The sequence below is a fragment of the Coenobita brevimanus genome, chromosome 65 (assembly GCF_032717465.1).
Source record: "Coenobita brevimanus isolate Jiangsu-jjx chromosome 65, ASM3271746v2, whole genome shotgun sequence".
NCBI lineage: Eukaryota > Metazoa > Arthropoda > Malacostraca > Decapoda > Coenobitidae > Coenobita > Coenobita brevimanus.
The window spans coordinates 37,319,903-37,342,447 of record NC_137018.1 but is presented as its reverse complement, the minus strand read 5'-3'; the positions used below and the strand labels follow the sequence as shown (position 1 = coordinate 37,342,447).

At 40.7% G+C, this 22,545-nt stretch overlaps 1 protein-coding gene across 1 annotated transcript in view; it reads right to left on the bottom strand.

Moving 5' to 3' along the window:
• ova (ovaries absent) overlaps positions 1-22,545 on the bottom strand; it is a 425,539-nt gene that overhangs the window by 67,714 nt on the left and 335,280 nt on the right. The window contains exon 8 of the mRNA XM_080276474.1: positions 14,019-14,135. Within this exon, the coding sequence (XP_080132600.1) occupies positions 14,019-14,135 (117 nt within the window). The remainder of the gene's footprint in view (positions 1-14,018; positions 14,136-22,545) is intronic.

Genomic DNA, 22,545 nt, shown 5'->3' with positions numbered 1-22,545 from the left:
GTTTTTCTCCTGCACCACCTTTTTGTCTAAGTCGTTCCAAATATTTATGTATTTACCTAATATACCTAATTGTGATATACACGAAATATGCTATGCTCGTGGGTTCCCGTCGCTGTTTCTCATTAAGTCAAATTTAACTTTAAACTCATTAAGATTTTAGACTGGACGATCTCTTTGTCCAGGCTATTCCATAAGTCTATACTTCTGTAAGGAAAGCTATATTTCTTGATATCCTTCAAGCAGCTTGACTTTTTCAATTTCATTCCGTGTCCTCTTGTTGCTGTCTTATCCCATAAAAACGGATCTTCTTTGTCAATTTTATCTACTCCCACCATGGTCCTGAACACTGCAATCATGTCTCCCCTCTTTCTCCTTTCCTCTAAGGAAGGCAAATCCAGCTTTTCCAGCCTCTCTCTGTATGACAGATCTGCCAGACTGGGGACCATCTTGGTTGCTGTTCTTTATATTCTCTCAATCTTGTTTATATCTTTCTTTTTGTGTGGGGACCACACTACCGCTGCATGTTTTAACCTGAGGCAGATCATGGCCACTATCAATTTTTTCATTATCTCATCCATGTAATGAAATGCTACTCTTATGTTAGTCAAGAGTTTATACATCTCTCTATCTTGTTAATGTGTTTTTCAGGTGACAAACTATCTTGGACCAGCACTCCCAAATCTTTCTCTTCTCTCATTTTTGTGATTAATTCATTACCCAACAAGTAATTCAGTGATGGCCTCCTAATACTTTTACCCATTTCCAATATTTTACATTTCTTTATGGGATTATGGCGTCTGGCAATAGATAGATAGATAGATAGACATTAAATTTCATTTCCCACGCCCATCTCCAAGCATGTATTCTATCCAGATCCTCCTGCTGTATTTTACAATCCTCCTCAACCTCTATCTTCCTCAAGATCTTTACATCACCAACAAACAGACTTGCATAACTGTTCACTCCATCTACCGTATCATTTACGTAAATCAGGAACATTAGTGTGTGTGTGTGTGTGTGTGTGTGTTCTTATCTAACTGTTCTTACCTATTCATATCTTTACAGGAATGAGTCAAGATCGTATTGTCCCATGTATTAACCCGCGGAGTCCCGTCGACGTTCTTTAACGTCCACACGTTTTGTCACTGCCAATCCCATCGACGTACATAAACGCGAATCAATTGCAAGGTCCCTAATTTGCACAATTTTCAATTTTCGCGAGTGATTTTTGGTACGTATACATGTGACACCTTTCTCTAAAAGACGCCAGGCAGGGAAAATACCTTACCCAGCATGACCTCCCCCACCCCCTGCACGCCATTGTCTCAGCAATTCAGCTGTTATCAGTGACCTGGCCAGTAAAGCCATGTCATGCCACGGTACGAAATTCAGGGCCAAAGTGATTCCCCAATCAATGACAAGGTGGAGGACAAACTTTACATAGCATTAGAGGAAGAAACAGTCAGAAATGATGATCAGGTAATGTGGCAAAAAAAGGTCAGGTATGGTGATGAGTTAGTGAGTGAAACAATGCTTATAATGCCTATATTACTGCTTGAAAACCAATATACTCTCGTACTACATATAAATTTGTACCAAGTAAATAAATAAATACAGTTTATGAGTGGTGTGAAATAGTTATCCTCCCATAGAACTCGTTTTCTTTGGTGCCAGCCTGTTAGAAAACCCAGTAAGGTAGGGAGGTACTCTACCTGTATCGAGTATTTTAAACCTCAGGTGAGCGATTTCTCTATGAATTTTCGATGTTTCTCACCAAAAGCGGAGGTTTGAGCAAAAAAAAAAAAAAAAAAAAAAAAAAATCCAAAAATGGTCGGGATTGGGGGGAGTCAGTGGTGGAAAAGTGGTCGGGATGGGGCAGGTTAAACCATTTTTATCATACATATCCATAAATTTATGAAAGATTTTGGCACACACTATTTCAATCGGTAGCACATTCCACTGATCAATTGCCCTATTTGGGAAATTGAATATCCTAACGTCTTTATTGCCTCTCTTTTTTCCTGTTCCTGATGCTTCCCCATTGGTTACATATTCATTTGTCTATTTTCTCTTTCCCTAAGATGCATTTATATAACATAATCATGTCTCCTCTTCCCTTCTCTCCTGTAGTGTTGGTAGATTCAACTTCTCTTAGTCTTTTTTCCCTATCTTCGATTCCTTAAGCTTGGTACCCATCTTGTGGTGGCCCTTTGTACTTTTTCAATCTTGTCTATGTGTTTTTTGAGATGAGGACTCCAGACTACTGATGCATACTCCAGGGTTGGTCTGATGAATGATGTTATTATCTTTCACAGCATGTCTTCATTTCTATATGTGAATGCTCTTCTCATATGAGGAAGTGGCTCAGTCGGTAGAGAGGTGGCCTGCAGTCCTACTGGACCCACGCTCAAATCCCCACTGGGGCAGGGAACAGTTTAAGGATTTGAATTTCATTAAATCAGACTTTACCGATCTACCAGAAGACCCGCTGACATGTTGTAAAAATACCCCCGCTAATACCAATACACCAGTCCTGTATGAGACAGCCCTGGCATGTACAGTATTCAATATGGATGGTGGATGTTAGCGCTGAAGTGGTGACATGTAGAGGTGTATGGCATGTAAGAGGACTACTGGGCCTTGGTAGCAGGCTGTGAAGCCTATGCCCAGAGTCAGACACACACACACACACACACAAAAGTGTATACATGATAATATCATGTATACATTATATATTATATACCTTCTCACTGATATGGTTAGCTAGATAGTTAGTCACTGAAACCACTCCTAGGTCCTTCTCCCTTTCTGATATGTGTAGTTGAATTTCCTAACTTATAATCCCAGTCTGGTCTCTTTTCACTTTTTACCAATCTTAATTATATGACATTTGTCCACATTAAATTTCATTTGCCACTTATTGCTCTTTCATGAAGTTTATTTAATTCTTCTTGTAGCTCTATGTAAGAATCTGTTAGTAATTTTCCTTAGTATTTTTGCATCATCCACAAGCATATTTAGATAACATCCATTTCCAATGTTAAGTCATTTATATATACTAAAAACATAATTGGTGCCAACACTGAGCCCTGTGGAACTCCGCTAGTCACTTCCCTCCATGATAAGTAATTTCCCCTTGGTACTGTTCTCATTTCCTTTTCTGAGAAAATCCTGCATCCAACAATATAGGCTGCCTTGGATACCTCCTTGATGGTACAGTTTCCATAAAAGTTTGGTGTGGTACTCTGTCAAATGCTTTCTTGAAAGCTATACAGATACTGTCCACCATCCTTCTCTTTTCTGTAATGTTTCTGTAACTCTATCACATCACAGTAATTTAACAGAATAGTAACACATGATTTTCCCTTTCTAAAACCGAACTGCCTTTCTGTTATCACACTATGTTCTTCTAAATGGTTTACCCACACATTTCTTTTCAGCTTTTCTAGTATCTTACTTACAACACTGGTCAGTAGTTGAGTGGATTCTGTGTATTCCCTTTCTTGAATAGGAGAACAATGTTTGCTTTCTTCCAAATATCAGGTAGTTTACCTTGACCTAAGTATTCCTTAAATATTAACCTGTGGATTGCGCAATTACCTTTTCTCATCCCACCCCGTGGTGTGCAAGAAATGAAGTTTTTTTTTGTTTTGTTTACTATAAACAAAGGTATATGGAAGAATTATTATAAAGAAAGTAAGGGAGATATCAGAAGTTCTAGTGAGTGATCAACAGGGTGGCTTTAGGAGTGGCAGAGGATGTGTGGATCAAGTATTTGCAGTGAGACACACAGCAAAGAAGGCTTGTGAGAAGGACCATAAGGTGTCTATGGCATTCATGGATTTGGAAAAAGCATACGACAATGTAGACAGAGAGGGATTGTGGAAAGTTTTGTGCATGTATGGTGTAGATGGTAAGCTGCTAGGTGCTGTCATGAGTTTTTATGATGGTAGCGAAGCATGTGTAAGGGTCAATGGGCATCTAAGTGAATGGTTCAAGATTGGTGTGGGCTTGCGACAAGGTTGTGTGATGTCCCCATGGCTGTTCAATATATTTATGGATGGGGTGATGAGAGAAGTAAAAACATAGAGTAATGGAGAGAGGGATGGTGTTTGTAATGAATGGTGATGGATGGAATATCTCAAATTTGTTGTATGATGATGATGCAGTACTGTTTGCAAGTACCGGACAAGAACTTGGTAGGCTAGTGCAGAGTTTTGCTGATGTCTGTAAGCGTTGTGCCTTGAGAGTAAATGTAGAGAAGAGTAATGTAATGGTTATTGAGAGAGAAGGTGACTCCCAGTGCAATGTAACAGTGAATGGAGAGAGACTGGAATTGGTGAGAGTTCAAATACTTGGGTACAGTGATAGAAAAGAGAGGAAAATGTGCAAAAGAAGTTGAAAGTAGAGTGACACAAGGAGCAAAAGTAGCTGGTGCAATGAAGGCCTTGATAAGGAACAGAGGCTTGAGTGTTGCAGCTGCACGAGGCTTACATGAGGGAGTGTTAGTGCCAACTTTAACATATGGGTGTGAGACTATGGTGTGGCATGAATATGAAAAGTCAAGAGTAAGAGCAGTGGAGATGAGACTGCTGAGGAATGTACGTAGAGTACAGAGGATGGATAGGATACGAAATAATGTGATTCATGAAAGGTGTGGAGTGAGGAAGTTGGTGGAAACCAGAATCGAAGAGAGTGTCCTGAGATGGTATGGTCATGTGGAAAGAATGGATAACAATAGAGTGGTGAAAAAGGTATACCAGAGCGAATCTGAAGGAGGGAGGAGGCGAGGTAGGCCAGGGAGAAGGTGGAGGGATATGGTAGATGAGTGTTTGTGGAAGAGAGGTTTGAAGTCGGTGAGGCTAGGGAACTGACAAGAGATCGAGCTGGCTGGATGAATGTTGTGAGGAGAAGTGCATGATCAGGGATTTTGGCACCCCTTGTGAGCATGGCAGCGTCTGAAATGACTCAATCGGATATGTTTGTCTGAAGCTACAGAATGTGGTGAATGTTTTTGGCGTATCCAGTAAAGCCAGGATTCCGGGGGTTTGAATGGTGAGTGAGTGGAAGCGTGGCCTATTTGGATTGGGCAAGTTTGTGCTGGCTGAACAATGCTACTCCTCACCCTGCCCTTGGGTGGGAAAGGAGGTCCAGATGATGATGATGATGATGATGATATTATAAACTTGAAGATAAACATCCAGGGCATCATCTGGCGGAGAAAAAATAATCTCTCTCTTCCCGTCTTAGCATAGTGCCATGTGTAAGTTTACGTGGGGGGGGGGGGAAAGCTTGTTTATTATGAACTTGAAAATAAACATCCAGGGCATCATCTGCTGAAAAGAACAAAATCTCCCTCTCTCCGTCTTCCCGTAGCGCCATGCGAAAGTTTGCATAGGGGTGGAGTAGTTAGCAGTGATGCACAGCTAGCACAGCCTTAGCTGTGGCTTGCAACGCGACGCTACTCACTCTGAGCTGTGAGGATTAAATAATGGTCTGCTTAATTCTTCTGCACATTTACGTAGCACCCAATGTGAAATTTCGTCAGGACCACATACTTTTCCTTTGTCTAATTTACTTAACTCTTCTTGTACGTCTTTTTCTGATACTTGTACAGTATATGCGGTAATGTGTGTTGGCGTGCACATATAGTATCATCCATACCATCTCTTTCAAAATTATTTTCTTCTGTAAAAACTGATTGGAAATTTTTATTTATTGCTTCACAAATATCTTTCTCTTGTGTATAGATGATCCCTTCATCCATAATGGACTGTATTTTATCTTTAACTTTAGTTTTGCACCGGATGCAGCTGTAAAATAGCTTAGGTTGTTCAATACTTTTATTTATAACGTCTTCCTCAAATTTTCAGTTTTCTCCTTGTCCTTGTATAATCATTTCTTGCCTGTATACAGTTGTTATATGCCCTCTCACTATTGTGTCTTCTGTATTTATTCCACAGCAAATCTCTTTTTTCTTTTGTTTTTTTAAATTTTGCATTAAACCATTTCATAAAATTCACAGAATTTTCTATATATATATATATATATATATATATATATATATATATATTTTTTATGTGTCCGACTCTGGGCATAGGCTTCACAGCCTGCTATCAAGGCCCAGCAGTCCTCCTACATACCATACACCTCTACATAACATTTAAATCTTGTCCTCTAAGCTCCTTTCCCCATCTACTTCTAAGAAGTACTTCTTTAGGTCATGGTACAGTAGTTGCCCATTTTTGTAGTTTAGGCTCTTTTTGCAGCTCTCATTACTGTTAATTATGTCATATGAAGTCCTGAAGATGCAATTTAATACTGTATGGTTGCTTTCGCTGAATGGAGGGTGATACATTATATTGTCAATATCGTTTTCTTGCCTAGTAAATATAAGATCTAGTACTGGTGGATCAAGTCCTCTTTTTCTGGTGTTTTCCTTTACATGTTGTTAGGAAAAACTCCTGCACAAAATCCAGGAGCGTTTAATCCCAACACCTTTCAAGGCTTCTTACATCTAGAGTATTCCAATTTATATCTGTATCGAAATCTCCAGTTAATATAATTCTCTTAGATTCCTCTTCCATTCTATGTAGTAATGCTCTTAAACTCTGAGCTGTACTTTCTGCCAGGTCTTCAAATTCATCTCTTTCCCAAGTGTTTGTATTGGGTGGCATGTATAAATTTGCCACAACTACTTTCCCTTCAGATGTGTTAATCTCTACTGCAATCAGTTCTACTTGTGAGGATATATCTAGTTCTATTTCTTTGACCTGTTAATAATATACTGCCTCCTCCTTTTCTTCAATTTCTGTCTCTTCTCCATATATTGTATTCCTCTAAGTTTAGGGTATCATTTAATATCTGTGGTTAATTTTGTTTCTGTTAGGCAAATAATATGTGGTTTCTTTTCTTTGATATAGCCTTTCATCTCTAATAAGTTAGACACCATTACATCAACATCTGAGTACATCAACTTAATCATCTTGTAGTAGTAGTAGTAGCTGTTCCCTAGGCAGTCTGGTCGAACAGCCCCGAGTTAGGAAGGCCATGGCCGAGACCGGGCTTTCCCACAGAGCTCTCAAAGAGTGTATGTTGTGTTGTTGGCGCAGATGATTGTGTGCAATGCAGTCTTCCATAATGTGCTTAATAGTATGGGGTACTGTGTTACATCCTGGAAAGGCATCAACGGCAGAGTCATCCAGCCTTTTCTGGTAGCTTAAGAAGGCTGGATGGTGTCCACATCTCAGCCTGGCCAGGTGGACCCTGTCCTCACGAGGGAGATAGGATTCAGAAGAGTGGATGTCAGGAGGCAGTGCATGCAACAGTGTGTTGTCTTTAACCCTTTAACCGCGGGTGTCATCCCAGAATGACATTGCAAAAACTGGACCAAACCGCGGGTGTCATTCTCAAATGTTTGTGAATATTTTGAATACCCCGCGTTTTTCCCGTGCGCCAATTGTTTCAAGGGAGAGTAGCTATTAAGTTCTTTCACTCCAGCCGACCTCCACCTCCCTCCTCTCACCCCCCGGGCCCCCACCTCCCACCCCCCGGGCCCCCCACCCCACCCCTGACCAACATGCATCAGTATCTGTCCAGCTGTGAGAGTGACAACATCGCTGATGTGGCAGTGAAGTGTGGGCAATTACAGTGCCTTTTACCTGCCTCAGTGAACACAGAGTGGGTGTTTATCATATGTGCAGTGTTCATATATGTTTATAGTATTATTATCAGAATGAGGTTGGCCTTTGGTAATGGTGTGTGAGCGAAAAATAGTGATTACAACACCGCTGATGTGGCAGTGAAGTGCGGGCAATTACAGTGCCTTTTACCTGCCTCAGTGAACACAGAGTGGGTGTTTATCGTATGTGCAGTGTTCATATATGTTTACAGTATTATTATCAGAATGAGGTTGGCATTTGGTTATGGTGTGTGAGCGAAAAATAGTGATTACAACACCGCTGATGTGGCAGTGAAGTGCGGGCAATGACAGTGCCTTTTACCTAACTCAGTGAACACAGAGTGGGTGTTTATCGTATGTGCAGTGTTCATATATGTTTATAGTATTATTATCAGAATGAGGTTGGCATTTGGTAATGGTGTGTGAGCGAAATATAGTGATTACAACACCGCTGATGTGGCAGTGAAGTGCGGGCAATGACTGCCTTTTACCTGCCTCAGTGAACACAGAGTGGGTGTTTATCGTATGTGCAGTGTTCATATATGTTTATAGCATTATTATCAGAATGAGGTTGGCATTTGGTAATGGTGTGTGAGCGAAGGTAATGGTGTGTGAGCGAAAAATAGTGATTTTAGATCGCTCACTTCTAAAGGCACTGCCCATCCAGTGATAGTCAACGAAATCATGAAACCTACATCATTGCAAAGCCGAAGGTTAGTACTTTCTAATGGTACCTTATTTTTCGCTCTAGATTTATTCTGTGCAGAGTTATAAAGGTTTAAAGTTTGTTTACATTTTGGCTGGAACCCCCGCGGGAGAGGCCAGTCGGGGCAAAACAATGCCGGCGGTTAAAGGGTTAAGTGACTGAATGGAGCGGCGAGTGATTTGAGTGTGGATATGTTTCTGGAAGCTGATCCGAGGTGTGCGAGGGGGGAGAGATGACAGTATTTGTGTATGATATCGTGTGCTGGGTGTTGTTTTGATGTTCCTTGGTGTGGGTGGATGTGCTGCCATGTAATGTAGTGGATGTTGTGGGTTTGTAGAGGCTGCAGCAAGGTGATCCTTGACTTTAAGGACTTTGGTTTCTTGATGTAGGTGGTCTGTGGGTGTAGTAGCTGTGCAGCCTGTGACTATTTTTAGGGCCTTGTTCTATATGGTCTGTAGAGTGTTGTAGTGTGTTTTGGTGAGGTTAAGAGCCAGACGGGGCTTGTATAATTCATCAATGAACGTATATATTATTTGTATACTGTGGTGGTGGTTTCTTTGTTGTGTCCGAATGTTGTATGGGCAAGTGACCTCAAGGCATTGAGTCTTGGTGTTATTTTATTTCTAATGTTTGTGGGGTGTTGTTTAAATGATATTGATGTATTGTGTGTTACACCAAGGATTTTGTGTGTGTGTGTGTGTGTGTGTGTGTGTGTGTGGTAGGGGAGTGTTGTTTATGGTGAGGTGTGGGATGTGACTGTGTTCTGCTGTCCTGTTTGTGAGAAGGGTCACTGTAGATTTGGCTGGGGCTATTTTGAGCCTGTTTGTGGTGAACCATTCATGTAGTGTGTTGAGGTAAGGTTGGAAAATGTGTGCAGCTGTTTGTGTTTTGGTGCATACATGTAAGTATTGTAGCATCTGCATAGGAAGCTATGTGTATCTGTGGTGTGTGGGGTGTGGGTATGTCGTGCATGTATAGGTTAAAGAGAGTAGGTGACAAAACAGATCCTTGGGGGACGCCACTTGTGAAGTTTCTGTGAAGGGGTCGTGTGTGAATACAGCTGGCCTGTTCGGCGCCGAGTGGCAATTTTAAATTGCGGGTCGGAAAAAGTTTGGATTTGGGGGGGATTTTTTTCTTTCTTGGCCATTTTTGGGCTCCAAAGGTCCAGGCCCACAATGTCCAGTAAGTGAGGAGTCTAGATAGTGGGCGTCCAGATAGTACAGGGATTCCTGTATATTCTTCCTTTGATTTATTATTACCCCTCATTCCCCATTTGTTCCATGCCATGTCCCTCTCTTTTTTGCTATCATGCACCTTCTCTTAAACCAATACTTCTTCCTGTTTTCTTTCCTACTTACTTTTGGAACATGTTTCTCCACTCCCGAATTATAGAGGTCTAGAAAGATATCCCACTTCCTATGCGTCTCTCTTGTTTCTCTTTATTTTTTTCAATCCACATTTTCAAAAAATTTCCTCAATCTTGTACAGTTTGCTTTCCCATAGTTGTATCTTCCCTGCCTATAAGGCTCATCTCTTGGGACCACGTTCCCTTTTATCATCTGGAACTCAATGACCACATGATCACTTTTTCCTACAGGACACTAATATTTTAAATTACATCAGGTTCTTTAGTTAGTAGTAAATCTAATCTTGCTGGCAAGTCGTCTCCTCTGAATCTAGTCTCCTCTTTGACCCAATGGATCATAACATTATTCATTCCAATATTTAACAATGTAGTGCCCCAGGAATCTTCATTGCTTCCCGAATTCCATTCCTCCCAGTTCACCTCTCTACAGTTAAAATCTCCCATCATGATTATGTTATTGCTTTTCTTAATCACTTTCATGAGATAGCTACCCATGTCTGATAACATCTCCTGATATTCATCGTCCTTCCATGCCCTTGTCTTAGGGGGAACATATACCACTGCAATGTCTCTCTTGCTATTCTCTCCGATATCTAGTTTCATATTTATCGCTTCAGCCTTGCCCTCTCCCAGTTCCACATTTTCCACACTGATGTTATTCTTCGCTGCTATCATCACTCCTCCTTCCATTTTTTCTTTTCTGTCTCTTCTCCACAGTTTGTATTTGCCATCTCCCATATGGATGTCAATATCCTCTCTTAACGTGGCCTCTATAAAGCACATAATATCTGGTTCATGTACCTTCAAGTAATCGTTGATTTCTAACCTTGCCAATATTAAACCATCAACATTAGTATATGCCACTTTCCAACTTTTTTTGCTGTTCTTTATTGTGTGTGTGTGTGTGTGTGTGTGTGTGTGTGTGTGTGTGTGTGTGTGTGTTCTTACCTTACCTAATTGTATCTTTACAAGAATAGGTCAAGCTCGTACTGTCCCGTGTCTTAAACCATATTTATCGTACATATCCTTAAATTTGTGAATTGTTTTGGCACACACTATTTCATTCGGTAGTGCATTCCATTGATCAATTGCTCTGTTTGGGAAACTGAATTTCCTTACGTCTTTATCACCTCTCTTCTTATGCAATTTTTTGCAGTGTCCTCTTGCTGATGCTTCTCCATATGTTAAGTAATAATTTATGTCTATTTTCTCCTTTCCTGATATGCATTTATATAGCATTATCATGTCACCTCTTTTCCTTCTCTCCTGTAGTGTTGGTAGATTCAGTTTATTTAGTCCTTCTTCGTAGCTTAGGTCCCTTAAGCTTGGTATCCATCTTGTAGCGGCCCTTTGAACTTTTTCAATCTTGTCTATGTGCTTTTCAAGATGAGGACTCCAGACTACTGATGCATATTCCAGGGTTGGTCTAATGAATGATGTTATTATCCTTCTTAGCATGTCTTCATTTATGTATGTGAATGCTATTCTCATATTTGCAAGCAGTGTATACATGTTCCGTACCTTCTCGCTGATGTGGTCAGCCAGAGATAGTCTGTTATTGATAATCACACCTAGGTCTTTCTCTCTTTCTGATGTGTATAGGGTTTTATTTCCTAACTTATAATCCCAATCAGGTCTTTTTCCACTTTTACCAAACTTGATTACATGACACTTGTCCACACTGAATTCCATTTGCCATGTACTACTCCATTCATGAAGTTTATTTAATTCTTCTTGTAGCTCTTTACAAGAGTCTGCGTTAGTAATTCTCCTTTGTATTTTTGCATCATCTGCAAACATATTCAGATAGCTCTCATTTCCAGTGTTACTGTTTTTATCATTTATATACACTAAAAACATGATTGGTGCCAGCACTGAACCCTGTGGTACTCCACTAGTCACTTCTTTCCATGATGAGTAGTTTCCTCTTAGTACTGTCCTCATTTCTCTTTTTATGAGAAAGACTTGCATCCAACAAAACAGTTTGCCTCGAATTCCTCCTTGATGGTAGAGTTTCCATAAAAGTCTTTGGTGTGGTACTGTGTCAAAAGCTTTCTTGAAATCTAAATAGATGCTGTCCACCCATCCTTCCCTTTCCTGTATTGTGTTTGTTACTCTGTCATAGTAGCTCAACAGATTAGTAACATATGATTTTCCTTTTCTGAAACCAAACTGTCTTTCTGTTATCATACTGTGTTCTTCTACATGATTTACCCAAGCTTTTCTTATAAGTTTTTCTAATACCTTGCTTACAACACTGGTCAGTGATACTGGTCGGTAGTTGAGTGGATTTTGTCTATTTCCTTTCTTGAATAATGGGGCAATATTTGCTTTTTTCCAAATATCAGGTAGTTTACCTTGACTCAAGGATTTCTTGAAAATTAAAAATAATGGTTTACTTAACTCCTTTGCACATTCTCGTAATACCCAACATGAAATTTCATCAGGACCACTTGCTTTTCCTCTGTCTAATCTACTTAACTCCTCCTGTATTACTTTTTCTGCTATTTGTATATCTGGTAGTATGTGTGGACATGCGTGTTCCACATAGTCCCTCTCAAAATTTTTTTCTTCTGTAAAAACTAATTGGAAATTCTTATTTAGTGCTTCACAAATATCTTTCTCTTGTGTATAAGTGATTCCCTCGTCCGTAATGGATTGTATTATATCTTTTACTTTAGTTTTGCTTCTGATATAGCTGTAAAACAGCTTTGGTTGATCACTACTTTTATTTATTATATCCTCCTCAAACTGTTTTTGGGTTTCCCTCCTTATTCTTGTATAGTCGTTTCTTGCCTGTTTGTAATTATTATACGCCCTTTCACTATTGTGTCTTCTGTATCTATTCCACAACAAATCTCTTCTTTCTTTTGATTTTTTACATTCTGTATTGAACCATTTCTGTATTTTCTTATCTGCTTCTTTGTGCTGTGGGATGTACTTCTGGACTCCTATTTCATAAAATTCACAAAATTTTTTATATACAGCATTTAAATCTTGTCCTCTAAGCTCATTTTCCCAATGAACTTCTAAGAAATACTTCTTTAGGTCTTGATAATTTCCCTTTTTATAGTTTAGGCTCTTTTTGTAACTATCATTGCTGTTTACTATGTCATATGCTATCCTGAAGTTATAATTTAGTACTGAATGATCGCTTTTGCCGAGTGGAGGGTGATATATTAAACTGTCGATATCATTTTCTTACCTTGTAAATATTAGATCTAGCACTGAAGGTACATCAAGTCCTCTTTTTCTGGTGGTTTCCCTCACATGTTTTGTGTGTGTGTGTGTGTGTGTGTGTGTGTGTGTGTGTGTGTGTGTGTGTGTGTGTGTGTGTGTGTGTGTGTGTGTGTGTGTGTGTGTGTGTGTGTGTGAACAAAATAAACAGCAAGCTCAATGCGTGAGGCCTGGGGCGGCCATTGTTTGAGATACTGTCTTAGTCTCAAGGTTATGATGCAATAATTTCTTGCTGCAGAGTGTTGACAGTTACATATTTTTACATGTCCTAGTGTTTTATGTTTGTGTAATAGTAGTGTGACCAAGAGTTTTAAGTATAAAGTCAGCCTGAGATGAAACTGCCAGTTAAGAACAACTGGTGGGGGGTAGGGGTATGTGGAGGGGTAGGGATATGCAGGAGGGTTGGCAGCTGGGGTACAGGTGGGTGGAGCTCATTTCATCCATTCCGCTCCCCTCTTCTCTGAGCAGAAATTAGTGTCTGTGAGTGTACTGTATTGCATTTTATGTTTGATTTCAATCTTTAACTCATGGGTAATACCATAGGAAAGTTTTTAGAATTGAGGGTTGAGAAGGACAGCAAAACAGTACCTGGCTCAATGCTGAATGTTGAGCCAATGGGTGGGCGGGGGTACTATGCAATATGCGGCATTTTCCTTTAACCGCCGTAGGGCTTGGCTGAATTACAATGGATAAATGAGAGTTTACCATATAATGTTTCATCATAATATTAGGGCGTCGGGCTATAGACAGACAGATAGATAGACAGATAAACAGATAATACTGGCATACAGTGCTACATATATGTACTTGAAATTTTGTATCATTCGAATATCCAACTGCAGAAATACTTTAAATACTGTCACTGTTAAGGACACACTTTGGTATTTTTATTATGGCTGATTCCAGACATTAAATTTTTTATTTAGCTGAAATATAACACTGAAAGTTGATAATTAAACAAAAAGTGAGGGGGTGGGGGGGTGGGCACAGTAGTCCAAATCAGGCTTCTCTCTGCAACACATACTAACCTCTCTTTGAAGTTGACCTCAGTGTTTGGTGTGGCTGGGAGGTGTCGTTCATACCTCATAACTGAGAGCTGAGACACTTGGTACTTATTGCGGAACTTGGAGTTGGCAAAAAGAAACCTGTGGAGCATGACACTATTAACAAATATTAAAGACACAATTAACATCATTTATTATATATGACACTCAAATGCACTGAGTGGTATCTTGACCTCTTTCAACATTTTCTAATAAATTAGTACTATACTGTACTCATAAACTAGTAGTGTACTAATAATGAGAATGGCTTTCACATTGGACTTTTTGTTTGTACTAGTACTGACATGTATGTGGGTTCAATGCCAAGTCCGATGCTGCTTAGTTTTGCACTAGAAGCATTATCAAAGCACTGAGGAGGCCAAAGAACAGTAAAAAAGGTGGAGGGATGAGATGGAAGCAAAGAGACTAAAAGTTAACATTGTGAGCAAAGAGACTAAAAGTTAACACTGGTACTGTATAACAATGGTCATGGTCTGTCAATGTAAAGGAGGTAATGTCATGGAACACATGACCCTGTGCAGTGTAAAATGGAAGTGAAAGGATTCTAACCTGAGGGCACCTTCTTATATATGGGTTCACACAAGATGCAGTGGTGTTAAATGAACAGTGTGAGAAATTTTCAGGTACATTATGTATGGGCATCTGAGATGTGGACAACAGAATGGAAGTGTCAATTGAGGAGACAGCTCCTGGAATACCTGTATGTGCAAGTTTTGTAGGTGGGGTCGCTCACCATCCACTCACTCAATGTAGTGCTGCTCTCGGGTGTCTGCCCTGTCCTCTCCTCCATCCTTCTTTCCTTCCATCTTCTTCTATCTTTCTTTCCTTCATTCTTTCCTCATCCTTCTGCCTACGGGTGACTTTACACTCCCTCTTCTGTCTTTCATTCCTTCATTCTTTCCTCTTCCTTCTGCCTATGGGTGACTCTACACTGAGTGACAAGCCAAATGGTTTCCTGTACACCAGGAAACCATTTACTACGCTGGGTGGTAACCATACAACCAAATTTTGGCGCCTGGTGGTTTAGTGGGTAATTATTGTGCTCCAATTGGATTGAGCCGGTGAAGGTTTATATCCAAGGGGTGGTTGGGGTTTATTGCTCACATAATGCCACTCAGGGATGAGTGAGGTTGCTCACTCTCATCTTAAATGTCAGGACCAACTGCCTAGCCCCAGGCTCCTACGCTCCTCATGGGGCAACGTAGGATTGGATGATGGATGGCAAGTTTTGTTTTCTAATGGGCATGCTGACAGACTGCACGTGGGGCAAATGCCAGTTCCACTACTAAGAGTGTGTGTGTGTGTGTGTGTGTGTGTGTGTGTGTGTGTGTGTGTGTGTGTGTGTGTGTGTGTGTGTGTGTGTGTGTGTGTGTGTGTGTGTGTGTGTGTGTGTGCACATATATGTAAATGTGCATCTTTGTGTAAATGTATGAATATGTGTGTGTGTGTGTGTGTGTGTGTGTGTGTGTGTGTGTGTGTGTGTGTGTGTGTGCACATATATGTAAATGTGCATCTTTGTGTAAATGTATGAATATGTGTGTGTGTGTGTGTGTGTGTGTGTGTGTGTGTGTGTGTGTGTGTGTGTGACAACAGACAAACAGACAGAGACAGAGACTGTGAGAGAGAAAGCAATAGCTAAAGCCAGTATTAGACAGGAACTGATGTTGAAAATCAGTGAGACACACAAATGTACATGCTGAGAGAGAGAGAGAGAGCAGGCATGTGTGTGTGTGTGTGTGTGTGTGTGTGTGTGTGTGTGTGTGTGTGTGTGTGTGTGTGTGTGTGTGTGACTCTGGGCACAGGCTAAAGGACCTATCCCAATCCCTAGTAGTCCTCCTACACATCTCCACATGTCACCACTTTGGCGCTAACACCCACTATCCATACTGAATACATGCTAGAGCTGTCTCATACAGGACTAGTGTACCGGTACTGGCGGAGGTATTTTTACACGTCGGCAGGACTTCTGGTGGATCAGTGGTTTGCTTTTATGAAATTCAAATCCTTAAACTAACTCCTGCCCCTGCCAGCATTCGATTCTGGGTCCATTAGGATTTCACATCACCTCTCTACCGATTCAGCCCAAAGAAGAGGATGGAAGAAATTTAGGGAACTGCTGCCTCTTTTGACTATAAAAGTACTCTTCTTTCATGTCAGGGGTACTTTCCTTAAAATACATGTGTAAAATGTGTTATAGTGTATGGCTGTGAGACTTTGTGTGCAAGAGAAAAGGGTACACATTGACTAAAACACACAGAAATGATGAGATGGATGAACATGACCTAACAGTACCAGAACAGAGAAGTGTGTGTTTCTAGTGAGTTTTGGCACAGGAAATATCAGGGATAAGACAAACCTGAAGGCTAAGATTGTCTGGACATGTTGAGCAGAGGGAGGAGGATGACAGGCTGAGGAATGTTTTGGATATGAATGCGAAGGAAAGAGCATCCAAAGGCAAGGATAGGAAAAAAAAGCGGCGAGGCCAAGTGAGGAGACCTCTGGGCTATAAGACCACGCTGAGAAAGGCTTAAAATGATTACACATGGAGAGATGGAGAGGTGCCATTGGGTGAAAGGACCTAAACATACTCATAAGGTTAATGGTCTTTAAATGTAAATGTAAATATATGAAAGGATTTGTATTGGTAGGTGGGAGCATTCACCATCCACTCACTCAATGTAGTGCTGATCTTGGGTGACTACCTTCTCCTCTCTTCTTTCCTGCCTTCCTCTTCGGTTTTTCTTTCCTTCTTTCTTTTCCTTCTATCTACAGGAGACTCTACACTGTATGACAGGCCAAATGGATTCCTGTACACCAGGAAACTATTTCCTAAGCTGAGTGGTAACCACATAACCAAACTATGAAGCCTCATGGTTTAGTGGGTAATTGAGGCGCTCCAGCCAGATTGAGCCCATGTAGGTTTATTCCCAAGGAGTGGTTGGGGTTTACTGCTCATGTAATTCCACTCAAGGATGAGTGAGGCTGCTCACTCTCATTTTTAAATGTCAGGACCAACTTGCCTTGCCCCTGGCTCCTATGCTCCTCATGGGGCAACACAGGATTAGAAGATGATTGTATGTATGTACAGTATTTGTATATGCTTGGATTTGTCAGTCTATTCATCATCTGATGATGGGTGTCCATGCTGTTCAATCTATGGCAGCATGTCCATTCAATCCCTTAACTACATTTGGTCCAGGGGCTCACGTTTGTACTGAGAACAATGCCAAATGATACTGACTGTTAGGTTAAGTCAATCTTTTCTTTCCAAATGTTGTTATTCCATTTTTTTCCCATTTTTCATTCTTTTTTCCTTCTCTTCAGTATAATTTATGTATACAATCTTATGGAAACTCCACAGACACTGTTAGCATCAAGACCACAAGATACACAAATAACATACAATGGCAAAGATTATGCACAGTAAGTGCAGGACCTGACACTTCCTCAAAAGAGCTACACCAAAGTGACATTTTTATATATATCACTACCATTTTTAGATCACGCGACAGGAACATTAATATATGAACAATTTCTTGTGAGATTTTAAAGTGGCAAGATTGAGATGTTGGTATCAATCCCTTAACCCCCAACTGCCAGGGAATACGATATCCAGTTGCAATTTAGGTTGACAGAGGCAGCTGGGTGACAGCATATGCCACAAGTTCCTTCCCGCCATTGTTTGAACTGGCTCATGTTTGATCCTGCCACCAAGGGTAGGGACAGTCTCCCACCAGTTCACACTAGTGTGCTTCAGTCTGTCTCATGACTTTGCCAGGTGTAGAACGATGTCTTCAGGTTCCTCCTCATCTGATTCTGTTCCGACATGCAGACCCCTTGCCTCATCCACCCCCGCCAAGCCTCAGCCGAAAGATACTAGGAAAGGGCTCAGTGATAGTGCCATAGAGCGTGCCTTGGATGCCATTGTGTCTAGTTTACGTAGTAGTGGAGAAGTGATCTCACTGAGAGTAAAGCCAAAGTCGGGGACGCATTCACACGCATGGAGACATCCTGCTTCAATCACCATAAGTTATCACCTTCTTCACATTCTTATTCATTGACACACCCACCTGCAAACATTCATTCGCACGAAGAAGAGTTGGTGAGTAACATGGTCTGTCTGTTTCCCTAACTGCTAAACTTTCCGAGATATTAATGTTTGGATACATGCAATTTTAGGAAAATTGCCCACACTGAGAGGACGACCATGATATAGATGGCCCAGTGTCAAGGGGTTAATGGCCCCTGGTGTTACACAAGTCATACAGTGTGAGTGCAGTAGACTCTGAAATGGTGCAATCTATAAAAAACTGGGAACAATTATGGGAAGGGAACAAGGTCAGTGGCATATTTACACAAATGTCCCCTACCATCCCAAGCACTCAGGCAGTCAGTTCATCTTACATGTTATCGGTCATTGGTTCACATGTTATTGGCGAGTATGTAGTCATCTGACAAATTTTTCCGTAACTCATAGTGAATCACAAGATGTGTTTAGGAAGCTAAAAAACTCATTACCAAGTGTGCCAGAAAATGCTCTTCACATCTGTAAGAAAAAAACTGATCTTTGAAATTTGAAGAAAAATTATCACAGGGCCAGACTGTGGTGCACACAAATGTCCAGTATTACCTCACGGCCACTGAGGGGTTAAACAAAAAAATAAGAACCCTTTTGACTTACTGACCCTTCCAGGAAGTCCTACAAGGAGGTCATGGCAAATAATTACATTATTTTCAAGGTTCATTCTCTGATGAGCTGGATGTTACAATAAATTCATTTAAATTGTTCTAGAGTAGGGCATTCATGTAGTTTATGTCAAATTCCAAAGTGCAGCAGTGGGACAGACACTATGCAAAATTACTGGTAAACAATCAGCCACCCCAGTAATTATTATTATTATAGAAAAAGTCTCAGTTGTCATGCTTTGGCATTATGTATAATTTTCGTTTTTGTTTTCTGATAATTTTGTTGTGTATCAATAATTTGAAACCAATTTTTGGTATGGTCAATATATTCTGCTTCTATATAAGTTCCCAGGATAGTACTGACCATGAGCAAAGTTCTGATCTACAAAACTGAAAATTCAGTAATGTAAGGTAGTCAGTCATAGTCTCTAGCCTTTCAATTTGTCTCTAGATTCTAACAACAAAGCAAACATTTAAGTCGCTAGTCATGTACAGTAAAATTCCTCTCATTTGGAACCTGGTCATAAGGTATTTCTGGTCTTTTGGTGGTTTTTATAAATAGTCATATTACAATAGTTATCTGCTATTCCGGCACATGTGCTGAGCGATCGGCACCCGTGACAGAGACGTCAGCTCATCGTTGGTACCCGTGCACCCATAGTTGCCAATTTGGCACTGTTGGTGCTCGATCTAGCGCTTTTCATAATAATTTAGCCAACAAATATTAGATTTTTTTCTATATCCAGCACATTCTGAAGTCCAATTAACCATGAAAATTTGAACAGTTCACCTGTAGCTTAGCACATTTTAGAGTTGAGCTTAGCACTTTTGAAGATTTCTGCTTTCCAACACTGCATGAGCCGTCAGCCATCATGATTCGTGAGTGTTTGGCTTTCTGAGCTTCAAAAGACTGGAAACTTTGTTGTGCTATCTTACGGTGTAAATATGCAAATACTCCTAAGTAAAGGTAAGTTCATGTGTACTGTATCATTAAATACAAGTTGTTTATTAAATATTTAGTGCTTAGGGTTGACCAATAATACTTGCTAGAATCTGTGATCGTACTGGGGTGACTGACAATGATTGCCTGAAACTTTCTGGCAGGTTTTCCAGGTTATCTGGCAGTTTCTGCTTTTTCAGCACCTGCTTTGTCACGAAGATCCCGAATGAAAGGACTTTTACTGTACTGTGTCTGCCAATAAAGTAAATCGCGAGGGATGAAATAAAAAAGAATGGAAATATTCACCAGGTATTGTAAGTCTGCCTCACATACTAATTACAGGAGTGAACATAAGAGAACTAGTGTCCTGACAGCTTAACTACTCAGTGGGGCAAACCATTCATCGTTATTCTTGTCAGGGAATTTTGATGCTACTAGCTAAATATTTAATCATGCAATCTCCATGCTCAACTCATTTTAAATCTGGTATGTAGTGCAGCAATGCAAAGACAATTACAGTGTGGCACCTGAATGCAAAAGGGAGGAGTAGGCCTACCTGACTCAGCCCTGTACAAGATCTAGTTATACAAGCTATGCAAAAGAAACTAGCAGCTCTGCCTTAAAATACAATGGCCAGGAGGGGCTCGTTTCATTTGCAATGCATGCCACACTATCTGCTTGATTTCTCTCTGGTGACATCTGGCTTTCCTCTAGGCTTGCTTCAAGTGAATGCTGTGTTTAAACCTAACTCAGTCACCCACTAAATGAGCTATCGAGTAGTACTGCTGATATCAGTCCCAGCCAGAACCCTTGGATACTGCTTCCTGTTATACTGGATGTTATTGTATGCATTCTAGTGCTTAGATATGGGAGCTACCAATCTAATTACTGAGGAAAAGACCCATATACTCGCCCGGATGCAGGAGAACATACCTACCAAAGAAATAGCACAATGAACCAGATGGTCAGAATGGTTGGTGTGGAGAGTGCCCTTGGCCTCTCACCAAATGTTGTCCCACCATGGAAACCTTGTCAAGGATGATAAAGCAAGGCAACAGGCTACAGACAGTCTCCTAAGGCTTGAGATCCCTAGAACTCCTGACATTATGGCTGCATATCTAAGTTAATCATCCCAAGCTTCAACTAGGTGTCTCTATCCACACCATCCAACACCAGGGGAAAAATCACTTGAACCTGCCACGATGCTTGCCAGCCAAGAAACCACTTCTGACCAAATAAATGTGCCAGAAATGCCTTGATTTTGCATGAAAATACAAAGACTGGATCTCACAAGACTGGAGAAAGGTTATGTTCTCTGATGAGAGCAACTTAATGTGCTTTTGTCCTCGTATTGGGTGGGTAAGGAAGCCTCACAACGTCAGTCATGCACAGTCATAGTGTAATGGTGTGGGGTTGTTTTAGAAGGGAAGTGGGCAGGGGAAGCCTCTACTTCCTTTCTAAAAACACAATGATGCAAGACAACCATCTCCTGCAATTTTACAACATTCATGGTTGTACACATTTTATGCAGGGCTCTGCTCCATGTCAGAAGGCAAAAAAGGTTATGAAATTCCTCTCAGATCATGACACTGAAGACTGAATTGGCCAGGTAACTCTCGTTTTTGAATTCCATTGAAAAAACATGGAATTATATGAAGGACAGGCTTACAACATGCAAGACCTCGTCAGTGCCTGTCATTATGAATGTGAAGGGGAAAGAATACCCGAGTTTGGGGAGGCAACAGACATGATTGTGTGCAACAAATATTTTAGGAAAAGAGACAGTAGGTTAATTATGTATGAGTCTGGGGGAAATAGCAGTCAGATAGATTATTTTCTGGTTAGGAGGGCTGATAGGAGGTTAGTGAGGGATGTTAAAGTTATAGGAAGTGAGGAGTGTGTGCAGCAGCACAAACTATTGATTTGTGATATGGTGCTTAAAGAACAAGTGATGAAAAAGAGGTCTTATGTACCTAGGAGCAAAATATGGAAGCTGAAAAACCAAGTAGTAAGGGATGCCTTCTATAACGAGTTGAGGAGAGTGGTGGCTGAACAGGGAGCTGTAGACAGAGGCGTTAATGGACAGTACAGAGCCCTCAAAAACAATTTTTTGAGAGTTACTGATGTAACATGCGGTTGGACAAGAGGACCCTAGGACATAAAGTTACTTGGTGGTGGGATGAGGGTGTAGAAGCTGCAGTTAAGGAGAAAACAAGGCTTTTCCGGGAATGGAAGAAGGGAGGTAGCAAAGAGGAATATTTGGCTGAGCGTAGGGCTAGAAGAGAGGTATACAGGGCAAAGTCTGAGTCACAGAGACTATTACTTGATAACCTAAATCATGGGGAAAGGAAAAATATGATATTTAGGGTGGCAGGTCAAGTGAAGAGGGATAATCAGGATATTATAGGTGAGCAGTGTGTGAAGAATGATGAAGGAAGGGTAGTGGTGAACAGTGAGGATATTAAAGATGCATGGAGAGAGCATTATTACCAGTTGTTGAATGAGGAGTTTTGTCATAAAGACTAAATGTCATAAAAGACTGTGTGGTTCCTTTGTGACTGAGTTATATATATATATTTTAGACTTGTGGACGAGCGGTTTTTATATCTTGGAGTAGCTTCCCATTTGTCATGTAGTGACAGGAGAGGTAAAGAATAGTATGGGACTATTTTTATTTGTCTTGGAAATATTAACAAGTCTCTCACACAGAGCGTAAGTATATAGTCCCGTCCCACTAGCTATCTCTCTGTCTCTCTCTCTCTCAAGTTGCCAAGCCCTTCTCCCTGTGACCTGTCTCTTCTAAGGCCTGTCTCCTTCTCAGCTCTCTTTCCTAAATTCTGGTGAAACAGGAGACGTATCACGTGT